This window comes from Nomascus leucogenys, chromosome 2 (genome assembly GCF_006542625.1).
Source record: "Nomascus leucogenys isolate Asia chromosome 2, Asia_NLE_v1, whole genome shotgun sequence".
In the NCBI taxonomy this organism is placed as follows: Eukaryota; Metazoa; Chordata; class Mammalia; order Primates; family Hylobatidae; genus Nomascus; species Nomascus leucogenys.
This window is the reverse complement of record NC_044382.1, coordinates 44,013,407-44,028,865: the sequence shown is the minus strand read 5'-3', so window position 1 is coordinate 44,028,865 and position 15,459 is coordinate 44,013,407. Positions and strand designations below refer to the sequence as shown.

The 15,459-nt window shown below is 43.0% G+C and overlaps 1 protein-coding gene across 3 annotated transcripts in view; it reads left to right on the top strand.

The window, feature by feature from the left end:
• Nucleotides 1-15,459, top strand: part of SEC24A (SEC24 homolog A, COPII coat complex component) — a 75,710-nt gene that overhangs the window by 11,015 nt on the left and 49,236 nt on the right. For all 3 annotated transcript variants that reach the window (XM_003266391.4, XM_030828985.1, XM_004087276.3), the window contains exons 3-7: nt 5,760-5,933; nt 10,968-11,045; nt 13,370-13,530; nt 13,800-13,972; nt 14,777-14,879. In XM_003266391.4, coding sequence (XP_003266439.1) covers nt 5,760-5,933; nt 10,968-11,045; nt 13,370-13,530; nt 13,800-13,972; nt 14,777-14,879 — 689 coding nt within the window. The remainder of the gene's footprint in view (nt 1-5,759; nt 5,934-10,967; nt 11,046-13,369; nt 13,531-13,799; nt 13,973-14,776; nt 14,880-15,459) is intronic.

The following is a 15,459-nucleotide window of genomic DNA, read 5'->3' as shown; positions in this document are numbered from 1 at the left end:
GAACTCCCGACCTCAGGTAATCTGCCCACCTCAGCCTCCCAAAGTGCTAGGATTACAGGCATGAACCCCCACACCCGGCCACATTTATTTATTTTATTTATTATTTATTTATTATTAATCTTTACAAGGCCAAAATGCATTCACCAGGGCCAGTGTCTGATCAAAGGCTTGGAAAAATAAAGTTTTAGCCATTAACAATTTACAAGCCTGATGGAGTATATGCCATATAAACATACATGAGTTTAAAAAGGTAACTATTGATATTACTATTTCACTTGGAAGCCTTCACTAGTTCATAAACTTGAGGCTGTCTGCTGAGAAGTATCTGCTTTCATCTCACAGAGTTGAACCTTTCTTTTGATTGAGCAGTTTGGAAACAGTCTTTTTGTAGGATCTGCAAGTGGATATTTGGAGCGCTTTGAGGCCTATGGTGAAAAAGGAAACATCACATAAAAACTAGACAGAAGCTTTCTGAGAAGCTTCTTTGTGATGTGTGCATTCATCTCACAGAGTTGAATCTTTCTTTTGATTGAGCAGTTTGGAAACAGTCTTTTTGTAGAATCTGCAGAGGGATATTTGTGAGCGGTTTGAGGCCTATGGTGAATTTATTTATTTTTTTGAGATGGAGTCTCGCTCTGTCGCCCAGGCTGGAGTGCAGTGGCGTGATCTTGGCTCACTGCAAGCTCCGCCTCCCGGGTTCACGCCATTCTTGTGCCTCAGCCTCCCGAGTAGCTGGGACTACAGGCGCCCGCCACCACGCCCAGCTAATTTTTTGTATTTTTAGTAGAGATGGGGTCTCACCGTGTTAGCCAGAATGGTCTTGATCTCCTGACCTCGTGATCCGCCCGCCTTGGCCTCCCAAAGTGCTGTGATTACAGGTGTGAGCCAGTATTTCTCTGAAAAGCATTTAAAATTCTGTATTGGCAAAAAAATAGCCGGGCGTAGTGGCGGGCACCTGTAATCCCAGCTACTCGGGAGGTGGAGGCAGGAGAATGGTGTCAACCCGGGAGGCAGAGCTTGCAGTGAGCCAAGATCGCACCACTGCACTCCAGCCTGGGGGACAGAGTGAGATTCCATCTCAAAAAAAAAAATAAAATAAAATAAAAAATAAAATTCTGTATTGGGATCTGCAGGTTGATACTTCTCAGCAGACAGCCTCAAGTTTATGAACTAGTGAAGGCTTCCAAGTGAAATAGTAATAGCAATAGTTACCTTTTTAAACTCATGTATGTTTGTATGGCATATACTCCATCAGGCTTGTAAATTGTTAACAGCTGAAACTTTATTTTTCCAAGCCTTTGATCAGACATTGGCCCTGGTGAATGCATTTTGGCCTTGTAAAGATTAAAGCTGCTTCTAGAAACTTGTTTCTTTGTGGAAATCTTCTGACCTGCAATTACTAGAGCTAAAATCCTTCATGTTACTTTTGTTCTAATTCGTTTGATACCATGAGTGAGCATCAATTACTTGAAATGAATGAATATGGTGGCACACATCAATCACTTGAATGAATGAATATGTAGTCCCAGCTACTCGGGGGGGCTGAGGTGGGAGAATTGCTTGAGCTCTGGCAGTTGAGGCTGCAGTGAGCTATGATTGTGCCACTGCACTCCAGCCTAGGTGACAGAGTGAGACTTTGTCTAAAAAAAAATTTAAGTGTTAAAAAAAATGTTATCCATATTATTTTCCAGGCTCTATCAAACTTTTATATCATTATCTGTTTTTCTGTATTGCTTTTTATTTTTTAGAGATAGGCTGTCTCCCTGTTTCCCAAGCTGGAGTGCAGTGGCGCAATCCTAGCTCACTGTGTCATCAAACTCCTGGGCTCAAGCTATTCTCCCACCTCACCTCCCTGAGTAGTGCCACAGTGCCTGGCTAATCTTTTGTTCTTAATTTTTTTGTACAGACAGGGCCTTACCCTGTTGCCCAGGGTAGAGTAGGGTAGCACGATCATAGCTCACTGTAACTGCTGACCTCAAGCCATCCTACTGCCTGGATTTCCTAAAGTTCTGGGATTATAGGTGTGAGCCACCTAGCCAGGCCTGCATTATCTTGTTTAATCTTCATAACAGCCTCTTACAGATCTAACGTATAAGACTTGAATAATCTGCCTAAAGCCACAATAAAATAGTTTGGGAAAACATTTATTTAAAAACTATTTAAGGGCCAGGCGTGGTAGCTCACGCCTCTAATCCTAGCACTTTGGGAGTCCGAGGCAGGAGGATCCACTTGAGGCCAGGAGGCCAGGAGTTCAAGACTAGGCTGAGCAAAATAGCAAGACCCCATCTCTATTTTTTAAAATATTTTTATTTAAAAATAAATAAATACTAAGAGTAGGTGTAGCTTCTCTTAAAAAGGTACATTATCAATAATCTGAAATTTCTTTAGCTATAATAGAAACCCTCAGAGTACCTTGTCTCCACTACAGATTTGGTGAGAGAGACATAAATAAGTGCTGAGACTGGGCATGGTGACTCACGCCTGTAAGCCCAGCACTTTGGGAGGCTGAGTCGGGTGGATCACCTGAGGGCAGGAGTTCGAGACCAGCCTGGCCTACATGGTGAAAACCTTGCGTCTACTAAAAATACAAAAATTAGCCAAGTATGGTGGTACGTGCCTGTAATCCCAGCTACTCAGGAGGCTGAGGCAGGAGAAGAGCTTGAAGCTGGGAGGTGGAGGTTGCAGTGAGCTGAGATTGCACCACAGCCTCCAGTCTGGGCGACAGAGCAAGACTCCATCTCAAAAAAAAAAAAAAAAGTGCTGAAACTTATGAAAGAAGGGGAAATGAAAACATATAAACTAATAAAATGAACCTAAAAAGTAACCTTCTTTTTTCTCATTTGAACCTTCAAAGAACCTTCAAATTCCTCATTTTTTTTCCTGTTTTTCCAACTCATAACTGAGAGTTGGTACTTGATAGTCTGATATAAAAGCTGTGAATATCTAGGTTATACTAAGTTTTTAGTTCATATATTAAATTTTCCTGAATTTTTTTAATAGGTCACCTTTAAGCATCATTATACTCATTTAGGGGCTGAGAGGGCAGACTCTGAAACTCTAGCTGTTAGTGTCATAAATAAGAATTATTCAACTTGAAAAAATGTTCATTTTATGAAATATATGATTATCTGTTCAAAAATAGTCTTCTTTTTTTTATTTTTTGAGACGGAGTCTCGCTCTGTCACCCAGGCTGGAGTGTAGTGGCGCAATCTCGGCTCACTGCAAGCTCCGCCTCCCAGGTTCACGCCATTCTCCTGCCTCAACCTCTCCAAGTAGGTGGGACTACAGGTGCCCCCCACCACGCCCGGCTAATTTTTTGTATTTTTAGTAGAGATGGGGTTTCACCGTGGTGTCGATCTCCTGACCTCATGATCCGCCCGCCTTGGCCTCCCAAAGTGCTGGGATTACAAGCGTGAGCCACTGTGCCCGGCCCAAAAATAGTCTTCTAAAAGCTGTGAAAATCTCTACAAGTTTACTTTTATTCGTTAAACATTAGGTTGTAGGTTGTTACATCTTTGTGGCCAGATGTATCTTATATTCTTGTTCATGCTGAGTTGGCAATGTACCTTGCCCCTTTGTTCCTTTGACTTGTCTATACTGCCATAGATATGTGTGACTACTTCTTTGATAAGGGAGTTACATGGCAATAATCTTTGTCTTCACTTTTGTCAACAAGGCACTGATAGTCTTGTTAGCGGTTGTAAGGTTCAGTAATAGGCAATTTTTCTTTTTTTCTTTTTTCTTTTCTTTTTGAGACGGAGCCTTACTCTGTCGCCCAGGCTAGAGTGCAGTGGCGCAATCTCGGCTCACTGCAACCTCCGCCTCCCAGGTTCAAGCAATTCTTCTGCCTCAGCCTCCCAAGTAGCTGGGATTACAGGCATGCGCCACCACACCCTGCTAATTTTTTTGTATTTTTAGTAAAAACAGGATTTCATCATATAGGCCAGGCTGGTCCCAAACTCCTGACCTTGTGATCCGCCTGTCTCGGCCTCCCAAAGTGCTGGGATTACAGGCGTGAGCCACTGCGCCCAGCCTAATAGGCAATTTTTCAACTTGAAACTGGAGTATTTAACAGTATTGGTGAAACATTTTGAAAAATTTCGAGCTGAGCGCGGTGGCTCACGCCTGTAATTCCAGCACTTTGGGAGGCCGAGGCAGGTAGATTACGAGGTCAGGAGTTTGAGATCAGCCTCCAGCCTGGCCAATATGGTGAAACCCTGTCTCTACTAAAAATACAAAAATTAGCCGGGCGTGGTGGCACGCACTTGTGGACCCAGCTGCTCCCGGAGGCTGAGGCAGGAGAATCGCTTGAACCCAGGAGGCGGAGGTTGCAGTGAGCCGAGATCGCGCCATTGTACTCCAGCCTGGGGGACAAGAGTGAGACTTCGTCTCAGAAAAAAAAAAAAAAGTGTTCCTTCTCGGTCTCCCAAAGTCCTGGGATTATAGGCATGAACCACTGCTCCTGGCCCCCTATTTTTATTTATTTATTTTTATTTATTTATTTAGAGACACAGTCTCGCTCCTGTTGCCCAGGCTGGAGTGCAGTGACGAGATCTCAGCTCATTGCAACCTCCGCCTCCCAGGTTCAAGTGATTCTCCTGCCTCAGCTTCCCAAGTAGCTGGGATTACAGATGCCCACCACCACACCTGGCTAATTTTTTGTATTTTTAGTAGAGATGGGGTTTCACCATGTTGGCCAGGCTTGTCTTGAACTCCTGACCACAGGTGATCCACTGTGCCTGGCCCGGCCCTCTATTTTTAGGCTTACTCTAAACTTAGTTGATGTCAATGGAACAGACTATGTTGGTAAACAAAATTAACAAAATAGTACAAAATTAATAACATTGAAATTTTATTCATGTTAATTTGTACTAGAATATGACACATGTCCTATTGAATCTAATGATCAGTTAATGAAAAATTAATAAACAGGGCTGGCCAGGTACAGTGGCTCACGCCTGTAATCCCAGCACTTTGGGAGGCCAAGACAGGAGGATTACTGGAGCTGCAGAATTCAAGATCAGCCTGGGCAACAAAATGAGACCCCCATCTCTATTTTATTAAAATTTAAAATAATAATAATAAAAACAGGGCAATGTATCTACTCTAGAAGTGATTTAATCCAAATTTTATATTTACCCTGCTTTAATAATTGACAGGTAAGAGGCCTGGTAGGGGAGAGTTAGAAATTTGTAAAATATGGTCCGGGCACAGTGGCTCACGCCTGTAATCTCAGCACTTTGGGAGGCCAAGACGGGCGAATTACCTGAGGTCAGGAGTTTGAGACCAGCCTGGCCAACATGGTGAAACCCTGGCTCTACTAAAAATACAAAAAATTCACCGGGCATGGTTTTGCATGCCTATAGTCCCAGCTACTCAGGAGGCTGAGGTAGGGGAATCTCTTGAACCCGGGAGGTGGAGGTTGCAGTGAACTGAGATAGTGCTATCGCACTCCAACCTGGGCGACAAGAAAGAAAGCAGGAAAGCAGGAAAGCAGGAAGGCAGGCAGGCAGGAGAAAAGAAAGAAAGAAAGAAAAACGGAAGGAAGGGAGGGAGGGAGAGAAGGAAGAGACAGAAATTTGTAAAATATGCATGTAGATTGAAAAATTGTAAATTTGGGAAGTTAACATGTTTCTGGCAACTCTTTGGTTATTATAATTTAAATGTAAGTTTGGAAGTTACTCAGCTTTGATAAAAGGCTGATTTTGGCCATAGTCTTGAGTTCTTAAGTGACGTGTGAAAAACCAATGTTTCCATAGGTTCTTCTGTACCTCCCTTAGCGAATCCACCTCTGCCTACAACTTTTCAACCAGGAGTTCCTCATGGGCCCCCTCCAGCTGGAGGCCCACCCCCAATAAGGGCCCTCATGCCCCAGACATCATCATATAGAGATGTACCCCAGCCCTCATTTAATTCGGCTGTCAACCAAGAAGGTAAGTGAACCAAGAAACAAAGTCAAATCCTCAAGTTTTGACTTAGGGTAGAAAGATGAATATTAGCTGAATTCTGTGCATTAAAATCACATTTTTTCCAGAAAATCTAGTTCTGGTTAGGGATAGGCTACAGGAATTTACAATTTAAAGTTCCTCAGGAATTCCATTGCCATCTGCTGGGCTGTGACTACCATTGGGAAAAAAGCTCTTAGCATTTTGACACTTTTTTTGTTGCTATGCAGATTTTTAAAAAATCATGGCTATAAAGTCAGGTGGCTTTTGGGGGTGCATGCAAGAGGAGAATTACGACTTTTCTTGACATGATGTTAGAATGTTAGGAATCTCCTTTTAAAATATTGACCCTTTTCATTCAAGATGTATTTTGAGCCGGGCGCGGTGGCTCACGCCTGTAATCCCAGCACTTTGGGAGGCTGAGGCCGGCAGATCACGAGGTCAGGAGATCGAGACCATCCTGGCTAACATGGTGAAACCCTGTCTCACTAAAAATACAAAAAAATTAGCCGGGTGTGGTGGCAGGCGACTGTAGTCCCAGCTACTCTGGAGGCTGAGGCAGGAGAATGGCGTGAACCTGGGAGGCGGAGCTTGCAGTGAGCTGAGATTGCGCCACTGCACTCCAGCCTGGGTGACAGAGCCAGACTCCGTCTCAAAAAAAAAAAAGATGTTTTTTGATTGCCACTATTATCGTAAATGTTAGCATATACTTATGAAATTAAATAAAAGTCATTTATACAAGCAGTGGAAAAATACAAGCTTTTGAAATTTGATTTTCCCCTCCCTGGAATCAATGTCAGCTACATGCAGTTTTATATAAGTAATATATTTTAAAGCATCATCTTGGGATGTAATGGAAATAAGAGTGTTCATTTAAATAAGATATTTTATAAAGTAAGAAATTTGATTTTAGGCTGGGTGCGGTGGCTTACCCCTGTAATCTCAGCACTTTGGGAGGCTGAGGCAGGTGGATCACTTGAGGTCAGGAGTTCGAGACCAGCCTGGCCAACATGGTGAAATCCTGTCTCTACTAAAAATACAAAAATTAGCCAGGTATGCTGGCACATGCCTGTAATCCCAGCTACTTGGGAGGCTGAGGCAGGAGAATTGCTTTTGATTTTAGCAGTAATATAACCATTGCAGCAAGATGTAGAAATAGGGAAACAGATGAGGGGGTAAAAACATTGCCCATATTCTACTACTGAATACAATCAATATTATCATTTTTGTGTTTTCTTCTAGCATTACATTAAGTATTATAAGTAGGGAAAAGAATAATGTTAGCAGTGAGTAACAAGGCCAGGCGTGGTGGCTCATGCCTTCAATCCTGACACTTTGGGAGGCTGAGGTGGGCAGATCACCTTAGGTCAGGAGTTTGAGACCAGCCTGGCCAAGGTGGTGAAACCCCATCTCTACTAAAAATACAGAAATTAGGGCCGGGCGCGGTGGCTCACGCTTGTAATCCCAGCACTTTGGGAGGCCGAGGCGGGCGGATCGCGAGGTCAGGAGATCGAGACCACGGTGAAACCCCGTCTCTACTAAAAATACAAAAAATTAGCTGGGCGTGGTGGCGGGCGCCTGTAGTCCCAGCTACTCGGAGAGGCTGAGGCAGGAGAATGGCGTGAACCCAGGAGGTGGAGCTTGCAGTGAGCCGAGATCGCGCCACTGCACTCCAGCCTGGGTGACAGAGCGAGACTCCGTCTCAAAAAAAAAAAAAAAAAAACAGAAATTAAGGCCAGGCGTGGTGACTCACGCCTGTAATCCCAGCACTTTGGGAGGCCGAGGTGGGCGGATCACCTGAGGTCAGGAGTTCCAGACCAGCCTGGCCAACATGGCGAAACCCTGTCTCTACTAAAAATACAAAAATTACTGGGCATAGTGGTGGGCACCTGTAATCCCAGCTACTCAGGAGGCTGAGGCAGGAGAATTGCTTGAACCTGGGAGGCGGAGGTTGCAGTGAGCCAAGATGGCACGATTTCACTGCAGCCTGGGTGACAAGAGCAAAACTCCATCTCAAAAAAAAAAAACACCAAATTAGCCAGGAGTGGTGCTGGGTGCCTGTAATCCCAGCTACTCGGGAGGCTGAGACAGGAGAATTGCTTGAACCCGTAAGGCACTCCAGTGTTGCCCATTGCACTCTAGCCTGGGCAAGAGAACAAGACTCTGTCTCAAAAAAAATAAAAATAATAAAAAATAAAAATAAAAAAATTATCCAGGCGTGGTGGCATGTGCCTGTAATCCTAGCTACTCGGGAGACTGAGGCAGGAGAATTGCTTGAACCCGAGAGGTGGAGGTTGCAGTGAGCCAAGATCACACCACAGTCCTCCAGCCTGGGTGACAGAGTAAGACTCAGTCTCAAAAAAAAAAAAAAAAAAAGTATCAAAATGATGAGGCATTTTCTCATTGGTTGCCACAGTATTACTTTTAAAATCAAGTTACATTAAATATTTAAATAAGAAAAAAAAATTTTTTTTTTTTTTTTTTTGAGAGGGAGTTTCACTCTTGTTGCCCAGGCTGGAGTGCAATGGCGCTATCTCAGCTAACCGCAACCTCTGCCTCCTGGGTTCAAGCGATTCTCCTGCCTCAGCTTCCCAAGTAGCTGGGATTACAGGCATGTGCCACCCCACCCAGCTAATTTTGTATTTTTAGTAGAGACGGGGTTTCTCCATTTTGGTCAGGCTGGTCTCGAACTCCTGACCTCAGGTGATCCGCCCACCTCAGCCTCCCAAAGTGCTGGGATTACAGGCGTGAGCCACTGCGCCCGGCAGAAAAAAGAATTTTTTTTTTTTTGAGACGGAGTCTCACTCTGCCTCCCAGGCTGGAGTGCAGTGGCGCAATCTTGACTCACTGCAACCTCCACTTCCGGGTTCACGCCATTCTGCTTCAGCCTCCCGAGTAGCTGGGACTACAGGCGCCTGCCACCGTGCCCGGCTAATTTTTTTGTATTTTTAGTAGAGACAGGGTTTCACTGTGTTAGCCAGGATGGTCTCGATCTCCTGACCTTGTGATTCGCCTGCCTCAGCCTCCCAAAGTGCTAGGATTACAGGCATGAGCCACTGCGCCCGGCCCCAGAAAAAAAAATTTTTAAGAGATAGAGTTTACTCTGTCACACAGGCTGGAATGCAGAGGTGCAGGAGGCTACAGCTGCAGCGTCCTGGTCTGCAACTACAGGTGTGTACCACCACACCTGGCTAATATTTTATTTTATTTATTTTTGAGACATAAGTCTCACTCTGTTGTCCAGGCTGGAGTTCTTTTTTCCAGGCTGGAGTGCAGTGGAAGGATCTTGGCCCACTGCAGCTTCCGCCTCCCAGGTTCAAGCGATTCTTGTGCCTCAGTCTCCTGAGTAGCTGAGATTATAGGCATGTGCCACCACAACCTACTAATTTTTGTATTTTCAGTAGAGACAGGATTTTCCCATGTTGCCCAGGCTGGTGTGAACTCCTGAGCTCAAGTGATCTGCCTGCCTTGGCCTCCCAAAGTGCTGGGATTACAGGTGTAAGTCCACACCTTGCCTACATTTTTTAACAACTAAAAATAATTCACAATATGCCCAATGTTTTTGTTTCTCCTAAAAGTTTTACTGTGGTTTTCTGTTACAAATTCTGGCTAAAGTCATGTTGGTCTTGAGAACTGGAAAGAAGTTACTGACCTTAAACCATTAAATTTATCTACTTCGTGTTAATACAGCTATTGAAGTTAGCAGTTTTGTACTTAGGTGCTAGAGGTTAATGCTATTCACTGAATTAAGTTTCTTCTATTCCTGAATTAGAGCTCATACTTAGTAGAGGTAACTAGAAATATTTAGTTCTCATAAACAGATGTCCCTGGCATTTGTATTTAATCCTGTATAATTTTGGGAGAAGAGATGTTAAGATTTTAATTCTATTTTAGTGATTGTCCTCTGGACTTAAAGCAGTTGTTCTTATTCATTTATATCATCTTCATATTAATTTGGATTCCACTCTCTTTGTTAGATATTTTGAAAACAAGGGCTGGGCATGGTGGCTCATGCCTGTAATCCCAGCAATTTGGGAGGCCGAGGCACATGGATCACGAGGCCAGTAGTTTGAGACCATCCTGGCCAACATGGTGAATCCCTGTCTCTACTAAAATACAAAAAATTAGCCGGGTGTGGTGACGGGTGCATGTAATCCCAGCTACTTGGGAGGCTGAGGCAGGAGAATCCCTTGAACCCAGGAGGTGGAGGTTGCAGTGAGCTGAAATTGCGCCACTGCACTCCAGCCTGGGCAACAGAGTGAGACTCCATCTAAAAAAAAAAAAAAAGAAAAGAAAGTAAGGTCTTTGTTCCTCATAATTTTACTTTCTTTTTTTGTTTTTTTTTTGAGATGGAGTTTCACTCTGTTGCCCAGGCTGGAGTGCAGTGGCACAATCTTGGCTCACAGCAACCTCTGCCTCCCGGGTTCAAGCAATTCCCCGTCTTAGCCTCCCGAGTAGCTGATTACGGGCACGTGCCACCACACCCAGCTAATTTTTTTTGTATTTTTAGTAGAGACGGGATTTCCCCATGTTGGCCAGGCTGATCTCTAACTCCTGACCTCGTGATCCGCCCGCCTTGGCCTCCCAAAGTGCTGGGATTACAAGCGTGAGCCACCGCGCCCGGCCTCCTTAGAGGTTTTTAATGCAGCTCTCACAACTGCTGAAATCTTTCAGATGGTATATAATTTTATAAACTTCATAAAGAACCATCTTTTGCTAGAAGTTGTTTTGCTGGAGTAGGTTTTGAAAAAGCCTTGTTATTTGGGGCTTTGGCTTAGGTACAGTGTAAGGTGAAAAAAGACTCTTTCCAAAGACTCATGTTTCCTTTCCCTGAAGTTGCAGCTAAATTACTTGAAACTATCGTATATGTAAAAACTTGGATTTTCGATGTTTTTAATAGGCTGTGGTTTTAAATTATTTGTTGTTTAGAAAATTATTTAAAATTTTGGATATTAGTTCAAATCATACAGAGATTGTAATAATCATTCTAATTAAAATCTTGTTGATGAACTTCCTTCTTAGGTATTACATCAAATACCAATAACGGATCTATGGTGGTCCACAGTAGTTACGATGAGATTGAAGGAGGTGGCTTATTGGGTGAGATGCTATGAAAGTTTTTTTTTTTTAAATCTCTTTTTTCTGATTATAAAAATAATATGTGGTAATTGTACAAATATATAGGAAACTAAGAGGGAAACTTCATAATCATGTAGCCATACATACTATTAACTTATTTATTTATTTATTTGGACACAGGGTCTCACTCTGTCACTCAGGCTGGAGTGCAGTGGTGCGATCATGGCTCATGGCAACCTTAGTCTCCTGGGCTCAAGCAGTCCTCCCACCTCAGCCTCCTGAGTAGCTGGGGCTATAGCCACGTGTCACCATGCCCAGCTTTTTGTTTTTGTTTTTGTTTTCTGAGACAGAGTCTGGCTCTGTTGCTCAGGCTGGAGTGGCAAGATCTCGGTTCACTGCAGCCTCTGCCTCCCGGGTTCAAGTGATTCTCCCACTTAAGCCTCCCAGTTAGCTGGTATTAGAGGCACCCGCCACCACACCCTGCTAATTTTTGTATTTTTAGTAGAGACAGGATTTCACCATGTTGGCCAGGCTGTTCTCTAACTCCTGACCTCAAGTGATCTGCCTGCCTCAGCCTCCCAAAGTGCTGGGATTATAGGCATGAGCCACCATGCCCAGGCCCTGGCTAATTTTTGTATTTTTTGTAGAGGCAGGGTTTCACCATGTTACCCAGGCTGGTCTTGAATTCCCGGGCTCCAGCGATCTGCCCATTTTGCCTCCCAAAGTGCTGGGATAATAGGTGTGTGCGACAACATCTGGCTCTATTATTTAACATTTTTTATTTCTATGCATTAGATTTTTTTGTTAAGTTTTTCTTCCTGTCAGAATTGGGATCATGGATTTATTATTATTATGTTTTGACTATAGAGTACTTTTAGGGTTTTTGGTTTTTTTTTTTGAGACAGGGTCTCTGTCACCCAGGCTCAAGTGCAGTAGAACCGTTATAGCTCACTGCAGCCTCAAACTCCTGGGCTCGTGCGATCTTCCACCTCACCCTCCCTGAGTAGCAGGGACTACAGGCATATGGTACCATGCCAGGCTAGTTTTTTTTTATTTTTGTGGAGATGGGGGGGGGTGGGTCTCAATATATTGCCTGGGCTGGTCCTGAACCCTTGGCTTGAAGAGATCCCTCCTGCCTTGGTTCCCCGATTTGCTGGGATTACAGGCGTGAACCACTTCACACGGCCCATTTAGGATTTTTTTTTTTTTTTTTTCTGAGATGGATTCTTGCTCTGTCGCCCAGATTGGAGTGCAGTGGTGTGATCTTGGCTCACTGCAATCTCCAACTCCCTGGTTCAAGCGATTCTCCTGCCTCAGCCTCCCGAGTAGCTGGGATTACAGGCACGTGCCACCACGCCCAGCTAATTTTTGTATTTTTAGTAGAGGTGGGGTTTAACCACGTTGGCCAGGATAGTCTTGATCTCCTGACCTTGTGATCCACGTACCTTGGCCTCCCAAAGTGCTGGGATTACAGGCATGAGCCACCACACCCAGCCGATATGAAAGTAAATTAACTGTTCAAACTAGTTTTTGTGTCTACTGCTATAGTATAAAATATTAACTAGTGTAAATCTATTAACAAGATTTTTGGCTGGGCACAGTGGCTCATGCCTGTAATCCCAGCACTTTGGGAGGCCAAGGTGGGCAGATCACCTGAGGTCAGGAGTTTGAGACCAGTCTGACCAACATAGTAAAACCCCATCTCTACTAAAAATACAAAAATTAGCTGGTGTGGTGGCACACGCCTGTAGTCCCAGCTACTCGAGAGGCTGAAGCAGGAGAATCGTTTGAACCCGGGAGGTAGAGGTTGCAGTGAGCCGAGGTTGTGTCACTGCATTCCAGCCTGGGCAACAGAGTGAGATTCTATCTCGAAAAATAAAATGATAAACAAATAGATTTTAATCATTGCTATTACTTTGTTACTGGTGTTTGTCTTAGTTTACAAATTTGATAAATGAAAGTATTAAATTATCCAAAGAATTTTGGAGTTATAATACCTATAACTTATTAGATTTATGTGTTGATTTAAAACATTCTGGGCCAGGTGTGGTGGCTACACCTGTAATCCCAGCCTGGACAACATGGTGAAGTCCTGTCTCTACAAAACATAAAAACATCAGCCAGGCATGATGGCACACACCAGTCATTCCAGCTACTTGGGAGGCTGACACAGGAGGATCACGTGAACCCAGGAGGTTAAGGCTGCAGTGAGGTGTGATTGCGCCACGGCACTGCAGCCTGGGCAATACAGAGACCCTTTCTCCAAAAAAAATGTTTTTTTTTTTAATAAATAAATCAAGTATTCTGGAGTATAAAATAGAACTTAAAAGTTACCTTGTTTCTAGCAACACCACAGCTTACTAACAAGAATCCCAAAATGAGCCGAAGTGTTGGATATTCATATCCCTCCTTACCGCCTGGTTATCAGAACACAACACCACCTGGTGCAACTGGAGTACCACCCTCTTCCTTGAATTACCCAAGTGGGCCACAAGCCTTTACTCAGGTAAACTGTTTGGGATTTTCTTTAACCTATTTCTCCATTTGGTTTAAACTGTATACACATGAAGAAAGTTTTAGGAAGATATATTATACATTTTTATAACCAATTAGAATAATAATGGATATTTCATAAAGCCTTTGTCTTTATACATTTTTCCAGAACCAAAAGATTGGCCAAGAGATCTAGATTACACTTTTGTTATTTACAGAGAAATTAACCACTTCCCTACACACTTAATAAAAGTTACTTACTTTAAAATTATATATCTGTAGACTCCCTTAGGTGCTAATCATTTAACCACAAGCATGAGTGGATTAAGTCTACAACCAGAGGGTCTAAGAGTTGTCAATCTTCTTCAAGAAAGAAACATGCTTCCAACAACACCTTTGAAGCCTCCAGTTCCAAATTTGCATGAAGACATCCAGAAACTCAACTGTAACCCAGAGTAAGGCTTCAGATGTGACATTATGCATGTCCGAAAAGTTTTCTAGTGTTTTGCAGGGGGCACATCAGGTGTTATGAATAAGCTGTACAAATTATTAATTTATGAAAGTTCTAGATACAAAAGATAGAACTCTTACTTGTTTACTTAATCGAGATTTGAAAAGTCCTATGTCAAGAAATAGGGATGTAACTCCTGAACTGATTTTGTTCTTATCAGCTCTAATGAGATTATGATATTCATTATCATTATGGTGGTTACATTCTTTCTTCAAAATCCAAAGTACAGGGATTTGATTCTACATAATCCTTTATTTGCTCTCATTTAAAATTAATTTCATAACAAACATAATACCTTTTCTTCCTAAAAACTTACCATAAGCTTAAATGTATACGATCAATAATTTCTGATAAATTAAATTTGGTACCTTTAAATTGTGTTTAGAATCTTCAGCAAAACTGAACTTTTAAATAATAGACTTTGCAATTTGGGCCATCACCCAAGTTTAATTTAATTCCAGTGTCAACTAGACTTACAAAACAAAAAATAAGTCATTTGATTGTTTAGACTGTTTTACACACAAGCCAAGAAGAGACTATATTTTAGTTATAGGATAACCATCCACTCTATTTCTGCATAGGACTTAGATTTAAATATTTAAATGGGATAAAATTTTAGAGACTCTATTGAAATATTTCATCTGTAATCTGATCCAATATTAAAATGTATACCTTTTAAACCTTTGTTGTTGTTTTGTTCAAAACTAATCATAGCAGCAACTGATACATACTTTTTACTTTGATATAGGTTATTTCGATGCACGCTGACTAGCATTCCTCAGACGCAGGCCTTATTGAATAAAGCCAAACTTCCTTTGGGGCTGCTGCTTCATCCTTTCAAAGACTTAGTGGTATGTTTCTTTTCTTTTCTTTTCTTTTTTTTTTTTTGAGACGGAGTCTCCCTCTGTTGCCCAGGCTGGAGTGCAGTGATGCGATCTCGGCTCACTGCAACCTCTGCCCTCCATGTTCAAGCAATTTTCCTGCCTCAGCCTCCCTAGTAGCTGGGATTACAGGTGCCTGCCACCGCGCCTGGCTAATTTTTGTATTTTTAGTAGAGAGGGGATTTCACCATCTTGGCCAGGCTGGTCTTGAACTCCTGACCTCGTGATCCACCTGCCTTGGCCTCCCAAAGTGCTGGGATTACAGGCGTGAGACGCCGCGCCCAACTTTTTTTTTTTTTTTCCTGAGACTGGGTCTCACTGTCGCCCAGACTGGAGTGCAGTGGCAAGATCTCGGCTCACCTCAATCTCCGCCTCCCAGGTTCGGGCGATTCTCTTGCCTCAGCTTCCTAAGTAGCTGGCATTACAGGCATCTGCCACCACACCCACCTAATTTTTGTATTTTTAGTAGAGATGGTGTTTCACCATGTTGGCCAGACTGGTCTCGAACTGACCTCAAGTGATCTGCCCACCTCCCAAAGTGCTGGGATTT